Source organism: Centruroides vittatus, unplaced genomic scaffold, assembly GCF_030686945.1.
Source record: "Centruroides vittatus isolate TY-2023 unplaced genomic scaffold, ASM3068694v2 scaffold_435, whole genome shotgun sequence".
Taxonomy (NCBI): domain Eukaryota; kingdom Metazoa; phylum Arthropoda; class Arachnida; order Scorpiones; family Buthidae; genus Centruroides; species Centruroides vittatus.
In genome coordinates, this window is record NW_027122708.1 from 5,974,124 (window position 1) to 5,998,707 (window position 24,584).

A 24,584-nucleotide genomic window follows, 5' to 3' on the forward strand; every position below is an offset into this window, starting at 1 on the left:
TGGATACAATAAATTTTAACTATTTTGTTATAGTCATCTATGAAGTTTAAGAAATATTTTTCTCCAAGATTTCCTGTAGTTTGATGTGGTTCATTTAAATCTGTATGTACAATCTCTAATATGTCTTCTGCTCTTCTCCTGTTGTTATGAAATGGTAAGTTATGCATTTTGTTTTCAATACATGTAGCACAATTTAAATATTCTGGTTCAATCTCACTGGGTAGTCTGTCTAATGATTCATTTTTACACATTATTTCCAAGTTGTTAAAATTGATATGTCCAGTTGTTTTCTACGTAGTTTTTCTTTTATAGTCATATTGCTTTTACTCATGTTTGCTTGTGATTTTTTTTCATTGATATAACTTTTCATTTTATATAGTTTATCCTCTTTATTGCAACAGCTATCAGCCTTCCATATGGGTTGTATATTTTGGAGAATTTCCCTCTTGAAACAACTGAATGTTTGTCTGTGATTTTTGAATAACTTAACAAATTTGCTTTCATATCTTTTACAAAAAAAAAAAAAAAAACATTTTCCAATGTCACCTCAGAATTTTGTCCACAAACTGGGAAACAAGTTTTAATATTACCAACTTTTGTAGCTTCTAATATTCTTCCATCATCAATTTTTACAATATAATAAGAAATGCTTACTGGAACAAAAAAATCAGAAATTAAATCTATTACACGCCTTTAAAGTATCCAGCATACTGTTAAATTTTCATAAGAACGTTTTCGATCACTTTTAGAGATCTTAAATTTAACAGTATGCTGGATACTTTAAAGGCGTGTAATAGATTTAATTTCTGATTTTTAATCAATTTTTACTTTTACTGATTCCTTCAATGTCTCACAGGTTTCAAAATACTCATCAGTGTTAATAATATGGTCTGTGTAACCACTACCAAGTAACCATTCTATTTCATCTTTCCCTGGCTTTTTGTTTTTACTTGTTTTATAAGTATTGTTTGCAATGGTAACCTGAAAACTATTTCCTTGATATTCATGTATGCATTGATGATAATTTCCTTATCCTCTCTGAAAGTTTCTGGCATTGAACAATCCATGTCCTCGATAAACAGAAAAACCACGACCTCCACCTCAGTTTTCAACTTCAGAACGACAATTTCTTTTTAAATAGCCAGGTTTACCACAGCTGTAACATTTCAACTTATTCTGAAATGATGACCTGGCTTCAGCTCGAAATACATTTGATCTATCATTTGACTCTTCATTAGAATTTTCCTCGGCACTTTTTAACTTTATTTTGCTTTTCAGATAGTCAACAGTTCTCTCCTTTTCTGGTAAAACATCTATTAAACCACCAATATGACTATAATTCTGTGGTAGCAATTTTAACATGTAGTTTAATTTTTCTTGCTCTGATATTATAGCACCTGCCTGCTTTAATTCATTCACAGCTTTTTCAAATGCGTTGAAGAATAAGCATACATCTGAATAATTTTTAAATTTGATACTTTCGAGGTTATGTTGGCACACAATTTGCAGAGCTGTTGACTTTTTCAGATACATTTCATCAAACTTTTGGATAATTTCATAAGCTGTATCGAGTTTGCTTATGTATTCTAGCTGTTTGTTAGTTATTCCACTGTAGATATAGTTAGTTGCCTGTATATCTCATTTGTCCCATTCATCATCGTCAGATTTAATTTTAGCCCTCATTACCACATCTTTACACTCTTTGAACTGTAGAAACTTGAACATACATAATTTCCAGTTACTATAGTCTGCTCCATCAAATATTGGAATATTAATATCACTGTTTTTCACTGCCATTACCACGTGTGCTCTTTCTTTGTTTTCTTGAACTAATTTAACCTCTTTCACTTCTTTCTTGTTAATTGATTACATTCATCTGGCAAGATGAATGTAATCAATTAACAAGTTTTTTTTTCTCTTCCATCTCCCTTACATAATTAACATCACCTTTAATCCAACTCGACAATAGTGTTTTCGCTTTTTATTAATTTAATTAAATTTTTGTTTTGTCCCATTCCAGAACCTCACATATATGAATCGTCTTATCTTCAAGTAAAAACTTATGCTTAACTTTAATCACATGATTCATTGTCTTGATCTTGCTCTAACTTTTATTAATTTTGTTTTTTACTGATACTAAAAAAAAGCAATAAGTTACAATTTATCACTTACAATACATGTCTCCAATACATATATTTCTTTCTATAAAACAAACCTTTTGAGTAAAGTTTTCTTCTGTAAGAAGATATTTTCAGTATTTGGATCTTATATTGTAACCAGGCATTGCCAATGGCATGTACAGGTATACCTCGCCTTACATTGGTAATTGGTTCCAAGAGAGGCGACGTAAGTCGAAAAACAATATAAGTTGAATTTACTTGTGTAGTTACGATGTAAGTCGAAAGTACGGGAAAACACCAATAACAAGCACTTAAAGACGCTAAATAAGATGACAACACAGAAACACAGATGTTTTCATGTTTCGTTCTCTAGGATTTATGATGATTATATTAACATTTATTGTAAATGTAAATATTTTAATATGATTTTATGTGCTTTTAATGCTTTTCTGGTGATATTACAACTTCAATATTTGTGGCGAGCAGATGTAAAGTCGAATAAAATGACTTAAACTTGATTTTTATTTTTCCATATACTTTTTTGACAAACGACGTATAATTGGGAACAACGTAACTCAAAACAACATAACTTGAGGTATACCTGTATATATATTTTTTAGTTAGTACATAAGTTGCACATATTTGGAGGTGCCTTCAAATCAGTTGCACAGAAAAGGGCAGGAAATTGGCTGGGGATTGTTACGCAGCCTCTTGGCATGGTGATGCATCGCTTTTGTGCGTTAATGCATATTGTAACTATATATGTTCGTATTTAAGTATGTATTGTTCACAGATGTATTTAGCATATTTTTGTTAGTTTGTAAGAAGGTATTTTTGCTATTTGGATCTTATATTGTCACCAGGCGTTGCCAGTGGCCGTGCTGCTGTTTGCAATGAACACTGGCACTTGTTGCATGTATATTTTTTTTAGTTAGTATGGTTGTTTATTTTAACAAATATTTCTCATCAATACCACTATCAGAAAAAATTAAATTGGCAGACATAAGCACAGAAAAATGTCTACAACAGTTTCCAAACACATTCATTTAACTAATTATGTGCAACTTACATACAAACTAAAAAAATATACATGTGACAAGTGCCAGTGTTAAGTGCAAACAGCAGCACGGCTACTGGCAATGCCTGGTGACAATATAAGATACAAATAGCAAAAATACCTTCTTACAAACTAACAAAAATATGCTAAATACATCTGTGAATAATACATACTTAAATACGAATATATATAGTTACAATATGTATTAACACACAAAAGCAATGCATCACTATTCTACTATAAAAATTCTTTTTACAAAAAACTATAAATTTTACTTCTAATTGGTGTTTTTGTAAATTCATTGCACTCACCTTTTAAATTTTATCATTCTATTTTTCTTTATAGTATCAGTAAATTCCTTCAGACATGATTTGTTTATGTTGGAAAATAACAGACTAAAATGTAGAATAAGATTACTAGAGGAAGGAGCGAAATACACTTTGATGTAAAAAATTCTTTGTTCTATTACCATGGTAAATCATTTAAGGTAGTTTTCCAATATGTAGGGCCTGAGACTTTATTGCAAGGAGTGCGCAGCTTTTATCAAATTATCATTTTTTAATACAAACAAACAAAAAAAAAGTCAAATTGATGTAAAAAAATAATAAATCAGCAGAATGGCTATGCCTAATTCACAACCCTTGTCCTATGACTTGGGTATGAATGCTAAAAATCCAACCACACTCTTGCCAAAATGTCTTGACATGAATAGAGCCCTGGCAAACAATATACTTTATTTAATAAGGTATATTGATTTGCAGGCCATTAAATAAATTATAAGAACACTATTTATGAAATTAGATTGTTACAAAAATTGTGGGGTGCAACAAATTTTTTCTGAAAAAGGGGGGGTGCAAAGGCACAGAAAGTTTGGAAACCACTAATTTAAGGAGTTGTGTCTCAAAACCATGAGAAACTCTTAGAGAAAAGTTACCAGACAATACCTATTTAAAGCATTAAATTAAACCATTAAGGGAATAACAAAGCATTTATAAAATAACAACACAACCTAGCTACATCTATCTATACAAATATATATCCCACATACACTATCCCAAACTGGATGTATGCAATATAAGAACACAACTAGTTAAAAGAACAAAAACATTTATTAAATAACAAACATTTTCAACCTTTATAAATGCCATCTTCAAGTTCTACTGGTAGAACGGAAAATTGAACAACAAGATATATTTAAAAATGTTCATTGCAAAAGAAGTTCACATATGCAGGAGCTTAGTAATATATTATAAATTAAAATAGAACATTAAAACATTTTTAAAAAAAACATATCTTGTTCAATTTTCCATTCTACCAGTAGAACCTGAGGATGACCTTTATAAAGGTTGAAAATGTTTCTTTTCTAAATGTTTGTGTTCTTATATTACATATTCCACTTCTTCACGTTCCTGTGTGTGCATGTGCTTTGTTTCTGATTGCAGTAAAGTGAAAATGATGATTGCATGTTATTTCATAGACATTCCATTGTGTCAATGTAAAAGAAATTTTCTGCAAAAAATACAAAATTAATATTCCAAGAGAATTCAAATGTTTTGCAAGCTTAATCAGGCCATATTATCTGCAACTGACTAAAAAAGATGCTATAATTGATTGGTCAATTGAGGCATCATTTTTGGCCAGGACTGTTTTATGTAAACACTACATGTTTGACTATCATCATTATTATATTATTTTGACAATGACAAAAATTAATTTATTCATAAATGTCAATATAATTTATATTCTTAGAAATACCTTTCATATAAAGCAGGTAATTCTTCATGCAATTCATTGTTTAGAACTTCATACAGTTGCTTTGCTGTATCTAATTCTTCTTTTGCCTGATTAGTTAAAACATGCTATTTCAATTTTCAATGAAATAATAACTAAAAATGAAAATTATTTTAAAATGTAATATCACGTTTAAATTTATTTTCAAAGTAACAGACCTTCATTATTATATGTTAAAGCTGAAAATTTTAGAAAATCAGCAACTGAAATAAAGTTTCTGCAGCCAAAATATTGAAAAAATTGAGCAAGAGAAGTATACAAAAGAAAGATGAATGCCTAAAACAGAAAAGATAGAAATTAAGGAAGTAGCAATTAAATGTAAAAAGTGAAATATTAATAAGCAATAAGCTTTAATAAAATAAAGATTTTGAAAGCATTTATTTCTAAAACAAATAAAATGAAAAAAATGTACTTCAAAACTTTTAATATTGTCATCTCAATTTTTATTGTTTCTTATTTACTTTAGATTTTGTAATATAAAATAATTTTTAAAAATTAAAGATAATAATAATAATAAATTAATTTTTTAGTTAAAATATTAAAATATAAAGTATGTTAATTATTTAGCTAGTACATAAAAATGGCTTTATAGTCAACTTGCATTAATATGAATTCCTAGGGAAATAGTAATTGGTTCGCTTTATTGAAAATTTGTATAAACAATTTTCAGGGTCAAGGTCATATAATTTACAGAGTTAAGGCTTGAGAGGCAATCAAAATATAAAATATAATACAGTATTTTAAATTAATTTATAAAAAAAAGTTAAATAAAATTAAATTTATTGACAAAAACAAATTCTAAATGATTTTTCAAATCAAACAAAATGAAGAGGAGGTGGTATTTGTTGTTAAGTGTGGAGCAGTATTTCAGAGTGGTTAAACAAAAGAAAGCTAAATGAAATTTGTAATTGCTTTCCTGTTGTAGATTGTTTAAAAAAGTAGAAAATATTTCTGGCATCAAAAGAGTAAAAATGGAGCCAAATTTGGTGCAAAGTAGCCAAATCTGGCATTACCATATGCACCTCCAATGTGTAAATTAGCATGTATTTGCATGGAACCACATCCATTTAAAGTAATGGGCATCCTTAAACTTTAACCGCTATTTTCTGAGTAGAGTAGAATGGTCTGCTAAAACCAGATGTCTGAATTACAATCAAAGGTCAAACCCATCTTTGTTTACTAGGAAGAGAAAATTTATTCTACTCAAAATAGAACATTTATTACGATACCATTTTTTATTGTTCACGTCCAAAAGTGTAAAAGGCAACCATAATTAAAAATAGGATTATTTCTAGAGGATTTCGGTGGTAATTCACAATTTGGTTTAATGAATTCTGTTAAATTTCTGTTCACTTTATCGTGTAAAAATTAATGTTGTGATAATCGTATTTTGCCAGGGCAACAGCAAAATTCACTTTATAGGTGTTCACTTTAAGGCCAGTTGATTGTATTGTATTTCTGTTACCAAAATTTTTTGCCAAAAATTTATTTTCATTAGAATAGAAAGCTAAAATTATTTCAAAATAAATTCATTATAAAAATGAGACTACTGATTTCATAATTTAGTAATTTATTTTTAAATAATCTCAAAATAAAAATACTTTGAAAGTAATCATTAAAATATATTCACTATAAAATGAAAACTTTTAATATTAAAACATTATTAGATATGAAAAATGAACAAACTAATCAATAAAAGCTAATCAAAATCAAACAAATTATTCTCGTAAGATAATCAATAAAATTATACTTAGTTTTAATGCACAAGCACTAAATTACATTATTATTAACTCTCTAATCTAGTAAATTTTAGAAATAATCATGAATATTTTTAATATTCATGTAATTACAAAAAATATTAAAGAAAAATATCTTTATTTAGAAATATTTGAAACAGAACTTCTGGAAACTGGTAAATATACTTAACCTGCAATCACATGTAATAGCAGCAATTTTCTGCACCTATTTGTTTTTTTGCAGACATTTTTCACCAAATTGTCATACTTAGCTATGCTTCCATGATATCTGCCTAACTGTGTAAAAATTTTGATTGAAAAAACTTTTTCTGCTTATTACAGGACTTCAAAGAACTGTTGGGGAAAACTGCCACATAAAGCATGTGATCTCATACAATTTTTGTCTATTGTCACAAAAATGCATGCATTTTTGTGACATAGACAAAAATTTTCCACTCCAACATCATTTTTGGTGACCTGACATCATCAAAAATGATGTCATAGCAGTCTTATATGATTGCCACAAGAGGTAGTCATGATATAAATGATATTTGTCAGCTATGCATTACATAATGAAATGATGCATGGTAATCTGCAAGTTGCTACAACCTTGAACACTTGTCCCCGTAAGATAGCCTGGAGCACCATGGCCTTCAATGATTTAAATGTTTTTGCAACTTTATTCTGTGCCCCCCCCAAAAAAAAAAAAAAAAATTATTTTCTGGTCCTTGTGAAAAACACCTCAGTCTTCCCATCACTTATTTCCATCTGAACATTAGCCCAAGCTTTTGCATAGTTTGAAGGCACCCTATAGGAGCTTGGTCAAGGACACTGTTCTATAAACAAAATTCTATTTCTTAAATTAAACAATGCATGATATTGAAATTTTTCATGTGCAGAAGTCATATTACAGGATTTTTCAAAATTGTCAAATTTCAGGATCAGCAATTACATGTGACCTAATTACATGTGAATAATCAGCAAAAAATCTTTGCCTTATACATGCAACCTTGTAAAAAAAAATGCATGTGGTCATGGGTTAAATATATTTAAGTAATATAAATTAGAAATGATGTTATTTTATTATACATGATGTATCATTATAGTTTCATGCTATACAAACTATTTTTCATCCTTGCTCAAGAATTCAATCTTATATTAACTAGGACATTGCATAACTTTGTCATATCTTGATAGAATTCAGACCAAGCCAGAAAGAAAGAAGCAATCCCTGCACTTGTTAAGCACAGAATAGGCAATCCTTGTACCTGACAGATGCGGACAGGTAAACTTTGCACTTGCCATCACAAATGAGGCTATCCTTGTACTGTACCTGCCAACCATGGAAGAAGAGGTTCCTGTACTTGCTTGCCATAGGAAACATGATCCTTGCACGGCTGGTTATAGAGAGACAATCTGTGCACTTGCCAACACAGAGAGGCAATCCAAGAACAAAGCAATTGCCATTGATTGTTTTGTTCTTGTGTTTTGTTTGTTTTCTGCATCTATTTTTGTGTGTGCCAGTGTGCCTAATTTCCATTAGGCACACTGGCATAATTTTGCACAATGCTGTTTTTATTTTTGACCCTTAGGCCAAAATTTTGTTAGGCATGCTCAGTTGCATCAGAGAGCATGGACATTGTCACTTTAATACAAGAGTTCCCAATCTTTATCATGCATTGACCCATTTAAAATAATTTCTTTTTCTTCGACTCCCTTCAATATTATATTATATATATGCCATAGCCTATTACATAATTTTTAAAAGACATTTTCCTGCATTTATTTAGGAGCAAAATATATGTAATATTCTTAATATTTTAAAATATTTTTTTTATATTTTCAAAGTTTTAGCAATCTCCTCAAACTTTCATTGACCCCTAATACTGCATTCACATACAATCTACGACTCACTTTAATCTCGATTTACCCACAATCTCGATTGTAACTGTGCCAGTCAAACGTTGAGCTGTTCGCACAAGTGGTCTGCTTGAGAAGAACCTGGCTATTACATGCAATGATAAAACTGACATAACTATGCAATAAGTCACGAACACCAACAAACAAAATGGAAGTTTTGGTTAGAAATAAATACTTTTTCTTGCCATATATCTAAGAATAGCCAGATCTCGTCATCTCTCCAAATATCTTTTTTATTTCTCTGTTGATATCCCGACACTTGTTCTGCAGCCATCTTGTTTTTTCTTGCGCAGGTGTGATTGTGGGAACTCTCTTATGACTGGATCTAGTTTCAAAAACTCTCATGTTGATTGCAATTGAACCTTGTTTAAGCCAAGATTTAAATGGTCAATAGAGGTCGCACCATAGCACAGTTGCCAATCTTATCACAATCTAGATTGAAATGCTCAGTGCAAACAGGGTATAAGGGTTCAATACTGACCTCATTGAGAAACTCTGCTTTAATAGGCCTACCTCTATACATCAAAAATGAAGTCATGGTCTCCTATTTTTTTTACATTTAAATGGACCGTCATTACACTTTTGGGTTCCTCATCGCAATTAATGGAAAATGGCAAAGTTTTATCAAAATCGACCCATGACATTTTGAGAACAAACTCAATTCTATAAACACATATAAGACATGCTAGCGACCATAGAATGTCACGTGACAAAGTTGCATGCACTTGTGCTACAACCTTATATCTCAAAAACAAAGTTATGGATCTCCACTTTTTATTACATATTTGGATTCCTAGTTGCAATTAGTGAAAGATGGCAAAGTTTAATCAAAATTGTTTGAACAGATTTTGAGAATGAACACAATACTCTAAGCCACATAGAAGAGGCTTTGCTACTGCTCTCCCTGAAAAATACATAAAAGTAACTTATATAATTTTAAGTAAAAAAATATTTAGATTGGAAAAAAAAAATTTAAATAATGAACTGCTAGGTTATTCTTCTGTTCATATTGTTTTACAATAACGAGATTTTATGAAAAAATCAACAAATTAAATTTCACCATTTCATAAAACAAATTAATTTAGTAAGCTTAACTAAAATGAACTAATTCTAAGATGTATTAATTTATAATTTAAAACATAGATTAATTACTTAACATTTTTATCCTTTAAACAATTCTGATATTTAAAAATTTTTTAATTTTAATTTTTGTGAACTTATTTTAAATTTATCATCCTTTTTGTCAGATTAGGCATAACAACAATCCATACATTTGTGTAAAATAGATCATATCAAAAGATTTTAGATATATAAGTATATATTAATAACTAATCATAATTACAAATTTTTATCTGCAAACATCACAATGAAAATTGTATATTAACTGTATTAATTTAAATTACTGTATATTAAAAAGAATTATTATTATTAATAAAATGATGGGAAACAATTATTATTTTCAAATTTTGCATTCTGATTTTTAAATTTGTATCATGCAATAAACTTAAAAAGAAAAACATTTATCAATTCTACTATGGCATATGTTTGTAGAGACAGAGAGAAAGAATTCTATACATTATATTACTCCTCAATATAAATTTAAAATTTTAATTTAATAATATTTAAATTTTCATTTTGTAGCAATTTTTAATTGTAGAAATTAATAATTTATTTTACTCAATCTTTATGATCTCATTCAATAAACTTAACTAAAATTTGAATTTCATATTTAGCATTTATTTCCATTTTTAAAATGAACTGTTTTTGTGTTATTTTTAAACAAGAGTTGTAAATATTGAGCAAGATCTTGATTATCAAGATATAAATCAAGAGACATGACTATGATTAGGAATACAGATAATTAAGAATTTAAAAAAGTAATTAGTGTGAAATAATATGGAATGCAAAAGAGTAACCATTAAAAATGTTGTTAATAGCTATTTCTTTACATCAAAAAAGTTTCATGTGAAGGAATATTCAACACTACAAGATACTTAGATGTAAACTCCTAAATTACATTATTATTATTATTATTAAATAAAAAGAATATTATAATATACCTTTGCAATTTTTAAATCATCTTTCCTTTTTGTATTCTGTTGTAATGAACCTAAATTATGTCTACAACCATCATAATCGACTAACTTTCTTTTCCGCTTAGCAATTTTCGTCTATTAAATAAAAATTATTTAAAATTAATATCAAGAATAATAATAAAAAATTTAAACAAATTCACAAATTAAAATATTACATCTATCTAATAAAATCATCAGAGAATTTCTTAATAATAATAATAATTACAGTACATTTGAACATCCTTATTTGATTTGTCTGCCACTAATCATCCAATTTTGCAGCCAAATGAAGCTCAAAGATCCAAAGACAGAAAAGGATTATGATTAAGATTGAGATTATGAAATAATGAAGTAAATCGATATCTCAACTGGACACTTACCAGAGGAAAAAAATGACAATTTCTTAATCCAAACAAAAACATCTGAGATGTGAAAAAATTGTGCTAAGTAAAATATTATGACAATTTAGATGACAATCAAATTGTTTTTTAGGAGTTTTTCTTTGGTAAAGATAAGATCGGCACTTTGAAGTGATAGCCAGAAGATTTTTATTATTGTTTCCTACATTTTGAACCATCAAGCTCATTTTTACCAGAAAAAAAAATTAGGAAAAAAATTTAAATATTGTATAAATTGTCATAATTTTTTACTTGGTGCAATTTTTTCACATCTCAGGAGATTTTTGGATATTAATTGTTTTCTTGTTAATGATGGTATTATTATACCAAGAGTAAGATGATGCTTTCAATATACCATTTAGTAATATTATTATAAAAAATTTTAATTCACATAAATTTCAGCTGTTGTTTTTCTGGATAACATTCTGAATAAAAATCAATTGTTTCAATGCAATTTTATCCTTGCAAGTATAAAATTAAGCAATAAAAGTAAAATAGATCTACAGGGAACCTCATGAACTTTGACCTATTGACTTGGAAGTTTCACCAGCACCTCACCAATAACAAGCGAGGCCTAAGTTTAAAATTTGAGCTTCCTAGACCTAGTAGTTTTTTATATATAAAGGTGATAATAAAGATAAGACTATTCCAGGGTCATATAAGCCCATATGTTTAGTACCATTGCTGGGCAAAATATTTGAATGAATCATTAAAAACAGACTAGAGTCTGTAATACAAAGGTATAATAATGAGTACCAGTATGGCTTTAAAAATCAGTGCTCAAGAGATCGTTAATAAGTCTTGTAGCAAATACATTTTGGGTATATTCTTTGATATAAAAGGTGCATTTGATCACCCATGGTGGCCCTCCATTCTAAGGGAGCTTTTATATAGGAAATGTCCTGGTGAATTATATAGATTACTAAGGGACTATTTATCATACAGAGGGGTGATGTATGAGGAGGGTGACCAAAAGATATACAAAAATGTAAATGGGCCATCCCCAGGGATCGTTCTTGGACCTGTCCTCCGGAATCTGGTGTTTGATGGTTGCCTCAGGGTTTTAAATGAGAATTGCATAGAGTATGTTGCTTATGCTGATGATCTGATTTTACTTATATCCAATAATTTGAGAAGTGAGCTAGAGTCCCATGGTAAAATGTGGGTGATGAGGTTACAGAAATGGCTTGTGGCTAATAAATTAGAATGTCGTCTTATCCATTGTCTGTGGATAAGATGGTGCCAATATTACTAAAAGGTAGCTTGTTGAAAGAATGGCTGCCAAGAGTCATACTGAATGATAAAGTAATAAAGATAGCTGACTCAGTAAAGTATCTTGGTATTATTATTGGGGATAGTATGAGTATTACACCACATGTCAACTATATCACAGAACAGTCTATTAAGAGCTTCTGCCTATTAAAGCAGAATATAAGAATAGGGCTCCAGTTTCACAACTCTTTGTATATTATATAAGAGTTTGTTTTTAAGTGTTTTAAGTTATGGTATTTTAGCATGGCATGACCTTTTAAAAAATTATCATAAGGTCAAATTAGAAAGAACTCAAAGAATGGTTCTATTGATTTTAACTAAGGCATATAATACTACATCTACGGTAGCTCTTCAGGTGATAAGTGAGCTTTTACCTATAGATTTAGTTAAATAAATGGTACTGTTATGCTTATATAAGAAAAGGCATGGTTTTTAAGTATAATGGAGTGATGTTCAGTGGTGCAAATAGCTCTGCACAGAGTAAGAAAATAAAGGTGTCAGAAAAGATCAATAGTATATGGCAAGACAGGTGAAACAGGTGGACTGATTATACAAATATACACACCAATTGAAAACCTGTTATTAAGCAAATATACTTCCACAATTGCTGTAAATGAACAGGCTAAATTTGGATATAATGATTATAAATTAGAAATGAATTTGGCATTACTTAATAAATTAAAATTATTGGCCAATAATTTTAATAAAGTTATTAGAAATGAATTTAGCATTAATATATCCAAATTTAGCCCGTTCATTTACAGAAATTGAAATTATTAGTTCAGTAAAAACATGCCAAAAAATGAAGGTAGAGTTTTATTTTTATGATAAATATTCTGGTTACTTCATAAATTTACTGTAATAATTAAAAAACACTATTTAAAATTATTTTAAATTTTATTTTAGTAAATTTTTACCTACCTTCATATCAGGAAATTGATTCAAATAAGAATTCAATGGTGCTGCAACAGCTTCATTGATTTTTTGACAATAATCTTCCCAGAGTGTTTCTAATATCTGTATAAATTGTATATTAATTAAGTACAATTATTTTACTATATTATTTATTTTAGTATTCAGAAAATTTATATATTTATTTAATTTTTCAATTTATTTTTATTCCAAAATCAAACTGACTTGCATCACACCATTGTAATATATACACATTGTATATTTAGAAGCACAGATTTGTCTTTGAATTTTTCAGACACAGAACTAGATACAGTCAAATCTCAAACAGTGTGCACTAATGGGAACATAAAGTCCATTGTTGGGAAGTCAGCTAAAAATGCATAGGTTGTATAAATTGAAGGAAAACTTAATTTATTATGATAAGCTTCTACATTCATGGAACACCGGGGATGTAAACCACACGTACAGAAACCACTTACTGGTGTTGGAAACGAAAAACAAAAAAACCGTTTTTTCGTTTTCGTTTCCAACACTGGTAAGTGGTTCCTGTACGTGTGGTTTAATTTATTACTTTTGCAGAAAACTACAAAAAAATTTTTGTACAAAAGTCCTCTAATATGCAGAAAACACCTAAAAACACATGTAGATTAATTTTTTATTGTAGGTTACAACCTATGTTTTAAAAAAGTCTGTTGGCAGTGATAATTAAAAATAATCTTTGAATTCTTCTTTAAAAAAACACCCAAAACAGTTAATCCTTAGTATTGACATTTTTAAAATTATCACCACTGTCAAAGGATACTGTTATATTTCTAAAATATTTTAACTTAAGTCATAGTTACAATAAAGTTCAATTTACATCGTGTTTTTAGTAGTAATCTGCACATTCAAGAAAGTACAAAAATTGTTTTTGCAATTGTCTACAATGTTAAGCATAAATTGTCCTTGATGCTTTTTTTATAAAAACTTATTTATGTTTACAGCAAAGTTATTAATCATATGAAAAGTCTGTAACCAATCTAGCCATCTTATTAATAATGAATAATTTTGTACAGTGCATTATCATTTTCTGTGCAACATTTTGAGGGAAGTGACTGTTGCTGAGAGATTGAAAATAGGTTCTTTTAGTAGCTGGGGCTGTTCTTGGGAGTGGCTGTTGTTTAGAGATTATTTTGTGTGCATTTTTATTCAAAAAGAAATATTCCTGAAAAATGACCATTGTTTTGAGGTGTTTGTTGCAATTATTGGAAATTCAACTGTATTAAAAAATTAAATATAATAGAACAGGTAAATTTGTTTTTATATTTTTATTGTATTATAGAAAACAATGTGGCAATTAAATGCAAAAATTGTCTCATATGACATAGAGCAGGTGTCAGAGTTAAACATAATGCCTGGGAGAACAATGCAATCCACAATTTTTCTCATCCAATTTCATTTGTTTAAAACAAGAGGCAGGATATTCCATCATGTTACTTCCCTGAAAGTGCAGAATTGAAGTGAACTTGAGATATCACAGGGCAGAAATCTATTACTGATTGACCAAGAAGAGGACAAACTTGAATACAGAAGAGACCTAAATTGAGTTAGTCTTTCTTCCAGGACTTAGACTATGTGCTTTTGCCTTGATAAGGAAAGATAAGAGACTTGTTTATCAAAGTGGACACAAAAGCCAATCTCAACAACTGACTCAGAAAAGGGTCAAGTTCCCATGTTTTAGGAAGAAACTCAGCACAGTCTTGAGGAAGGTTGACCAAGCTAAGCAGTTGAGAAAAGACACCACTGGTGAAATGGGCAACCATCCCCTCCAGAAAAATGTGAAATCAACAAAATCAATCACTCCAACTGAATGTCATCTGGATCAGAAGCTTTCAGGTAGAATTTACTTTGGCAATGAAGGCAACTCTGGGATTATCAAACTGTGGTGTGCACATCACTAGAACTGTAAAAGGGGTGAAGATTCAATCCAGTATACTGTTTTGAATACTTTGTGTATCTCCTTTATTTATGCATACCTCCATAAAAATCATCAGTCCCAGGATCACCAATTTGTGCCACACAGTAGATTTTTTTTATTTGTGGTTTTAGGCCCTTTACTTCTCAGAGAGCACAAAAAAGGCCAAAATACAGTAGATTTCATGACCATAGCACAGAAACATGAAAATTTGAGCAATAAAAATAATTCTTAACTATTATATTCATAATTAATTTTCTGGCACTTCAAAACAAATACCTGTCTATTTTTGACATTAATTTCAGTTCCTCCTCTCCACTATATGACTATCTTGAATTTCCATTTATTACATTTAGATTCACTACAAATTTATTACTCTAGCTGAAACTTCAAAAGCTTTATAAAATCCATGCATTCACAACATATAACATGGATTCAGAGAACACAACAGTAGAGTAATTTATAAGGATATATTCCAAGACTAATTTGTTGCTCTTTTGTGAGGTTGCTGAGTTGTGTTTAAAGTCAGAATGGAAGAGAGGTACCACTTCAGAATGTGAGCATGACAGACACAGAGTCAGACTCCACAATTACAAAGAAAATTGTCTTGATTTATTTTAAACACACACAAAAAAAGCTTACAGAAATAATATTCTTGGTGTCTCTGTAGATAAAGACTGTAAATCTTCTGATTCTTCTTTTAAAAGAAAGAGTCATGAGAGAAGGATCCTTCAGTTTTCTCTTTTATCCTGAGACAATGCTGTTCAGTCCTTGGATAGGGTGAGGTCAATCCAGATAGAGTCCAGGATGAGGTGGAGAATGCCACTAAGATCTTGCACTATGAGAAATTTGGAGAGAGAAGATCTCTTTGTCCTTGATATCAGAGTTTTTAATCATCTTCAGTCCCTGATCAACCACTTTGATTGGCTATCTTTCCTCATTCCCACTTTCTAATTGGTCATCACTCATTACTAAGTGTAACGAGATCTGAACTCAGAGCATGGGATGAGTCAAAATCGACATTTAATCTGATCCAAACTGGAGACAGTTGATCTTAGGACTTACATTGTCTAATTTTCCTTTGTCTATTTTCTGAGAAAAGTTTATTTTCCACTATTATTATTATTATTATTATTTATATTTCCTTTTATGGACATAAAAATTATATTTTACAATATTAACAAATTTAGTGGTTTTTAGATTTTAGTGTGGTTCTGGGACATTTCTGGAGCCTCACACTTTCATACTTATTTACTATTTATAACAATTATTGACTAAAGAACAGTCTATGATGATATTCAGATGCAGCAGAAATACAAATACTGTGTTTAATAGGCCATGATGTTAAAAAACCAAATATTAATAAAACATTTTGTTTGATAAGCCACATGCAGTGAAAACATTTAAAATAGTCCTAAACTTCCAATAAATAAATAATAATAGTGAGCATTAAACCACTAAAAAAGTTTTATTTAGTACTAGTACACAGAAAACAAATATACCATATACATATATACAGCAAAGGACTAACCCTTTTTCTCACCATACAATACCTTCAAAAATTGCTGGATCCACTATTGGAGACAATCAGTTTCATCATTTTCATCTCTAACAATTCATTATTTAGGCCTATTTCTTCCTCCTCTTCTGAAAAATTACAGGATGAATAGGGCCTTAGCCCATCTGACCTTCCCTGAAATCTTATTGGTCTCCGATTTTGATGTGTACAAAATTTATGACCTAAGAACTGAAGGAACATCAGAAAACAGTTACTAATTAAATTGATTAGGTCCAGATGACCTGATTGACTGATATATGACGTCTCCCTGTTGAATGTTATGAATGTCTTAAAAGCTAACAACTGTATTTCTCACACCTGGGTTGGAGTTTTACAAAGGGGTTTGCAGACCAAAACATGGAACTGAACCCAACTTAAACACAGTCCAGGTGGCATGATTGATTTTAAGGCGATCAACAACACTTAAATGTTTTATTGTTTGTTAGGCCACATTTATGTTATAACCATTAGTTTTTCTTTGATAAGCCACAGCTTAACATCCCAGAAATATGGTAAGTGTTTCACATTAAATTTGCTTGATTAAATGATAGAAATATGTAATATGTATTATTTTCTTTAAAATTATGTACTCTCCTGCAGAAAAGTTTACTCTTGTAAACTTTTACAACCCAGTACATAATTATTATTAATAATAGCATTAAAAATCCACAAAATAAAATCTATTAATTTATTTTTACAGTTTTCAAATAGTTTGGTTGAATTAGATTATTCCACATTTAAATATAGTACTTTTTCATGAATCTAGAAAGTTGGGTGTAGATCTTTTTGCAAATAAAACTGGAACATTAAACCATTGCATTGTTTTACTTTAGCACAGCAGTCACAAAGATTGCTGATTCTTGATACAGTCTAACCTCCAATAATGGCCACTTCTAAACAGCCATTTTTTCAGAAACTTTTATTTTTTCTTATAAATTATACTTTTTCCTTCAAATTATATCTTTTTAAATTAATAACTTTTGAAGTTATAATTTTATAAAAGTGAAAAAGTACATATTTTAAATTAAAGTTCCATGCTCTCTATTCCCATCTTCAAATATCAATAGTAATTTTTCACTGCTAGTCTACTGTTTAAAACTAAGTTTCACAACTGTGCCACAAATTAAAAATTGTTGAAAAAAACTGATTTTTATATCTATTAAATGCTTTAGTATATTATTTTCTAAAATACACTTAATTAATTATTAATTTTTATAACTGAACCAAATTGATGCAGAAAAGAAACAAACCTTTTGTAAAACATAAAAATTATAACATTTTGTTTATGTAAGCTATAACTAAATTGATTACTAATTATATATACAATTAAATACAGTTTTAAAAAGTCTTAACTTTAAAACTACAGTGTTTAAAATTATAAATAAATAATATATACTGTTTAACATTACTTGGCATTTAACTGGTATCTGATCACTATTGATCCATTTATCTTCATAAACTTCACTGATTGTTTCCATTAAACTTTTACTAGCAACTTGCATGGCTAAATAAATTTAAATATATTATAATACTTATAATTAAAAAGCAATATTATTATTATTTATAGTTTACAGTAACATAATTTCATGCAGATAACCCACAGATTATGCATGTTTAAAAGATAATATGAAAGAGTATTCAGATTGTGAACTGGGTGCAAAATTGTATGCTGATTTAAAATTACAATTACAAAATCACCAAACAGCTTTTCCTTTGTCTGAAATCACTTACATGCATTTTTAAAATGTGTAAAGAATCCTTTGTGCACTGCAAACATATTCATCTACCATCACAAATTTTTCAGAAACTACAAAATACATGCATACATACATGTCATATTTAGTTCATTTCAATTCATTTTTTGTGTGTTAATCCAGACCTTAATTATTATTATTTTTATTATTTGAGACACCTATTCAAACTCATATGTTAACAGCTGATAAATTTTCAGTTAATTCTCCTCTGTATAATGCTATCATTGCACAGACTATTTAACTATTTAGAAACTGGTTGATGAGTTTATTGTATGTTAATTCATTGCATTTTTTATTGTTATAACCTTAATTTTGATAATTAAATTAATTATACAGTAAGATTCTGCTTAATGCTGCCTCGTTTAACGCTGATTCGATATAATGTGGTCTGCTCAAAGTCTTAAAAAAAAAAACCTCAAAATTTAAGCCAATTCAAATTATTTCAGCTTTTCATCGATTTGTATATAATACGATTATTTATGAACATGAACCAATCAGAAAAAGGTGGCAATTTATCGTAGTGCTGTACTTCCCTTAAATCTATGTTTGTTTTGTGCAATTTTTTGTGTAAAAAACATTACATCATGGATGCCATAGGCAATATCGACTTCGCTTGGCAAGAACTAACTGATAAATGCATGAACGGAGTGTGGAAGAAGTTATGGCTGAAACAATCCAAGAATTTTCAACGAGAAGAACCCATTGCTGTATCGTTAGGTTGACCACATTGTCAACCTAATCGATAATTCCTCAATATTATGTAAACCAGTAATTCTTCAATATCTTGCTCGTCTATATCTTCTAGTCCTGCTGTATCATTAGGTTGACCAAATTGTCAACTTAACGATACAGCAGGAATAGAAGATATAGACGAGCAAGATATTAAGAAATTACTGCAGGTTTCTGGTGAAAGCCTTACCAACGATGACCTTCAAGAACTGGAAAATAGTGATTCTGAAAATGAAGAACCCAGAGAATTTCTCTACAGATTTCCTTAGTAAAAGTTTAGTAACAATAACCAAAATCGTTGATCAAATTGTAGTGAATGATCCAAATTTAGAAAGGAGTGCAAAAGCAAAACAAGGCATTTTGGATGCGATCTCTTGCTACCGACATTTGCTTAAGGAAAGAAAAAAGTGACAAATGAAACTACACAACTTTATCGCAAAAAACAAGAATTTTAGAAAAACTGGGATCTTCTTCACAAAAAATGAACTTTACATTTCTGTGTGCATACGTTTGTGTGTTATTTAAAATATATTATTATGCAAATTAATATAAAAATAACTTAAAATTAAAGTAAAATCTGTTTATTTTTTATCGTGTGTTCCCTTTTCCCTATTTACTCAATGTTAAAATGACTTCATTTAACGCTGTTTCGTTTAGAGCTTTGGTCGTCTAGGAACGCATCCCCCGCGTTAAGAGAGGTCTTACTGTATATACTTAAAACAACAGCCTTAGCTTAACTGTGCAATATTTCTCCTTGTTTACACAACAGCATTACTTTCTGCTTTAATACCAAGTTGAAACTAAATATGTCAGACATTTTACCAATATTTTTTTTACAATTATTTTTTTCAATTTTTAAACTCTACAGTATGCAAATTATTTTATATTACTTAAACAAACATTCATTTAAAATTTAAACAATTATTAAAATGTTCGAGTTAGTAAAATAGATTTAAATTTAAGAGCTGATTGATCAACTCTCCAACTCACATAATATTAAATATTGTTGATATTAAAATTGTTTTTTATTTAATTTTTGGGTTTATTTTAGCATTTATTATTATTTTGTTGGGTTAAGTGAGGTATACTCGGTTAACACCGGTGGCTGTGTACTATGCCGGACCAAAGTCAAGGCATAGTAACCAAAACAGAAATTAAAGAAGTGTATCAGTGTGTGTGTCTGTATTCAGGAATTTTCTCACAATATGACATGTATTCAATATAGTGGCCTTCTGTAGTGTGATGTATGTGTTTCTATTCAATTGTAATGTGCCCAGGCTTTTGTGTAGTGTGTGTGGTATGACACCTGTAGAGGAGAGAACAACAGGTACAATAAGCACCCTATCCATCCTCCACAGATGCCTTATTTCCTGGGCGAGTTCTGTGTACTTGCTAATTTTTTCAGTGCATGCGTTTTGTATATTGTGAGTGTTTGGAATGGATATGTCTATAATGTATGTGATTTTATTGTGTTTGTCAATGAGTGTGATGTCTGGTCTGTTGTGGTAAATTGTTTTATCTGTGATTATGGCTCTGTCGTAGTACATTTTGTGCGTGTTGTTTTCCAATACTGTCTGTGGAATGTATTTGTAATATGGTTCCTGGATGTCTACTAATTTGTGTTTCCTTGCAAGCTCTTGGTGTATTATATTTGCTACTTGATTATGTCTGTGTAAACAATCTCTTTGTGCCAAGAGCTTGCAACCAGAGGTGATGTGTTGTATAGTTTCTGGCATTATGTGACATTTTCTGCATGTGTCATTTGTGAGTGTTGCATCTTTGAGTATGTGTTTTCTGTAGTTTTTAGTATTTATGACCTGATCCTGTATGGCAATCATGAATCCTTCCATCTCCCCAAAGAGGCATCCCCGAGCTAACCAGCTGTTTGACGCAGTTTTGTCAACAAAATCATGGGCCAGATCATAAGGATGCCTGCCATGGAGTGCCTTTCGAGCCCACGATTGCTTAATGGTGTCTATGCTTTTTATATGTTGTGTTGTGTCCATATTATGTGAGTGTAAGTTTAATGGTGTGTTATTCGAGTCTGCTAGAGTTACTGCTTTATGTAATTGTGATATTTCTTGTTTTTCATAAAAAAACTCTCGCAGTAACTGTATTTGTTTGTAGTGAAGGTTAACTATGTCAATCAGGCCACGTCCGCCATCTTTACGTGGAAGGATTAATCTTTCTGTGGCGGATTTAGGATGATGTTGTTTATGCTTAGTAAGTGTTGTTCTTGTTTTCCTTTGGAGTTGCTCAAGATCTGTGTGAGTCCAATGTATAACTCCAAAAGAATATGTGAGTACTGGGATGACATATGTGTTTATTGCTTTAACTGTGTGTTTTGCATTTAACTCTGTTCTGAGAATAGCATTTAACCTACTTTGGTATTCTTTAATTAATCTTTGCTTTATTTGTGCATGTTCTGTTAGTTTGGCCTGTTGGAATCCTAAATACTTGTAGAACTCGCCCTCTTCCATGGATTCAATAATGTCTCCATTTCCAAGTGCAAAATCTTCTTTCTTCAGGATTCCTTTTTCTATGTGAACTGTTTTGCATTTATCTAGGCCAAATTCCATTTGTATGTCCTTGGTATATGAATGTGTGATTTGTAGGAGTTGATGAAGTTGTTTTTGTGTGGATGCATAAAGTTTTATGTCATCCATGTACATGAGATGTGACAGTGTATACTGTGTTGTTTTTTCATGCCTGATATTGTAACCATATTGCGTGTTGTTTAACATGTTGGATAATGGATTCAAGGCTAGGCAGAACCAGAGAGGACTCAAGGAATCTCCTTGAAAAATTCCTCGCCTAATAAAAATTTGGTTTGTTTGTATGGAAGTGTTATGGGCCCTGAGATGTAGTGTTGTTCTCCAGTGCTGCATAGTGTTTTGAAAGAATGCAATGAGTGATGGATGTATTTTGTACATGTGTAGGATATGTAGCAGCCAACTGTGTGGAACACTGTCGAATGCTTTTCTGTAGTCTATATATGCCATGTGTATGTTTCTGTGTTGTTTGTGTGCTTGCCGTAGAATGACTGAATCTATGAGTAACTGTTCTTTGCATCCCTTGTGATTTCTACGGCAACCTTTTTGTTGTTCTGTTAGAATGTCGTGTTCTTCAACATGTTTGTATATTTTGTTTGCAATACAGGATGTCAATAATTTGTAGAGTGTTGGAAGACATGTAATTGGTCTGTATTGTGTGGGGTCTGTGGTATTGTTGTTTTTAGGTTTCATGTAGGTGATGCCCTGAGTAAGAAAATTTGGCATGTCTTGTGGATTGATGATGATGTGTGTTAGGTGTTTAGCTAGTTCCTGGTGCAGTGATGTAAACTTTTTGTACCAGAAATTGTGAATGTTGTCTACACCAGGTGTCTTCCCGTTGTGTGTTCTGTTAACAGTGTATTGGAAATCACGTATGCTTATTTCAACACAGGGCATAGTTGGTATGTTGTGTAAGTTTTTGTTCTCCTCCTCGATCCAGCCTGCTTCAGCATTGTGCGTGACAGCACTGGACCAAAGAGAAGACCAATATGTTGTGAGTTCTTCTTCTGTTGGTGTGCCACTGTGCTGTGTATCAGTGTTTGCTTTGTTATTAATTTGTCTGTAAAAGAGTTTTTCATTGTTTGTAAATAATTTATTTTGTTGTTTTCGTAGTGTACATGTTTTGTATCGTTTGAGTCTACGTGCTTTGGCAGCAAGTTTTTGTTTTAGTGTATCAATGTATTCTGTAATGCGTGTGTTGTGACATTCATGTTTTGTGTGTGTTTTTATTTTCTTGAAAATGTTTTTGAGCTGTTTCCTTAATTTGGGTGTTATGTTGTTTTTAGTGTATTGTGTCAGCCTGCCTAATTGCTGTCTAATGTCATTTATTTGTGTTTCTATTCTTCTCTGCCAAGCAGGCTTGTGATAGAATTGTGTTTTCTGTGTATTTGTCTGTGATTGTACTTTCAGTCCATGGTGTGTCACTACTGTGACTGCCCCAGCATAAACTAATGTATGAATGTCTGCGAGTGTAGAAATTGAATGAATGTAGTGTGGTAGTAAGTGAGTGTTTACATAATTTAGTGTTTTTCCTACTTCCTTCGACGTGTTGATTTTTGGTATTCGTGGTCTTTGTGTGGGATCTGTGCCTGTATATTTAGTGAGTGTTTCCTGAAATATAAGTGAGAGCATATTAACTAAATCCATGTCTATGTTATCAGTGATGGATGAGGAAGTGTCTGTAGTATCATTAGTGGTAATTGTTGTATGTGTGTTATTATCAATGCTTGTTGCTGGATTATCCTGACAGGTTACATGATCTTCATTAATGTTAAATGTTTCTGTCTGTTGATGTATTTGATCAGCAACCTGTTGTTTGATAAGTTCAAGTGTTGTTTGTGGAATAAGGTTGTTGTGTATAATTATTCTTTTTTGATCAACAACCCGTTGTTCGGTGACAGTGAGATGAGGATACTGTTGTGTGAATCTATGGTGTAGTTGTTGTCTGTATGCTGTCATGTTTGTTTCGAGTTTTGTGATGGTGTAATAAGTACGGATGATAAACTCGTTCATTTCTACTGTCCATTTCATCCGTTGGCATGGTTTTCCAGCCTTTGTGGTCTGTGGATGCATTGCCACAGAAACACCAAGGCTGGGTTGGTTCCTCACATCTGTTGAGGGCATTGCAGTAGCCATGCTTGGGCCGGTGCTGCTTTCGCCATTGGTAACCAAGGGAGACTGTGACCTATTTTTCGAACGTGAGCCTCTGCCTAACCCACGAACGCGGACCTTGTTAACCCGGGCGACGTCCGAGCCGGTATCACACTTTGATCTAGTTATTACCATGATGAATATCTCCACAGAATGTGGGCGTGGTCACTCTTAGCTTCATTTCTCCCCATAGACCTTACTGGCATGGGTGTCCCTACCAGGAGCTTATGCTCCAGCCTGCATTGCCCTATGGATCAGTAATATTACTGGGCTCTCCCACCACGACCAGGTGGTGACCACGGGAGAGTTATTATTATTATTATTACCACCACTTATTTCATAATTATATTCAAATCTTCAATGAATTAAACCATAAAATGCCAGATTATTCAAGCTCTATTTTGGTACATGTAACTGTGGATTATCTGTACATAGTTATTTTAAAAATTATTACAATAAGCTTATAACATAGTAATAAAAAAAACCAAATAAAAGTAGAATTTTAAAGTTTTTTAAAATCCAACAATAATAAAAATTATCAGACTGCATGAAAATGAAATTCTATCTTTATAGGTAGCTATTTTTCAGCTGTAATGTTGCAGATA

At 30.8% G+C, this 24,584-nt stretch overlaps 1 protein-coding gene across 1 annotated transcript in view; it reads right to left on the reverse strand.

Moving 5' to 3' along the window:
- The window catches only part of LOC136989108 (myc box-dependent-interacting protein 1-like), a 95,652-nt gene that overhangs the window by 31,500 nt on the left and 39,568 nt on the right, over nt 1-24,584 (reverse strand). Inside the window, 4 exon segments of the mRNA XM_067287215.1 lie at nt 4,933-5,018; nt 10,685-10,795; nt 13,291-13,386; nt 18,203-18,297. Of these exon segments, the coding sequence (XP_067143316.1) occupies nt 4,933-5,018; nt 10,685-10,795; nt 13,291-13,386; nt 18,203-18,297 (388 nt within the window).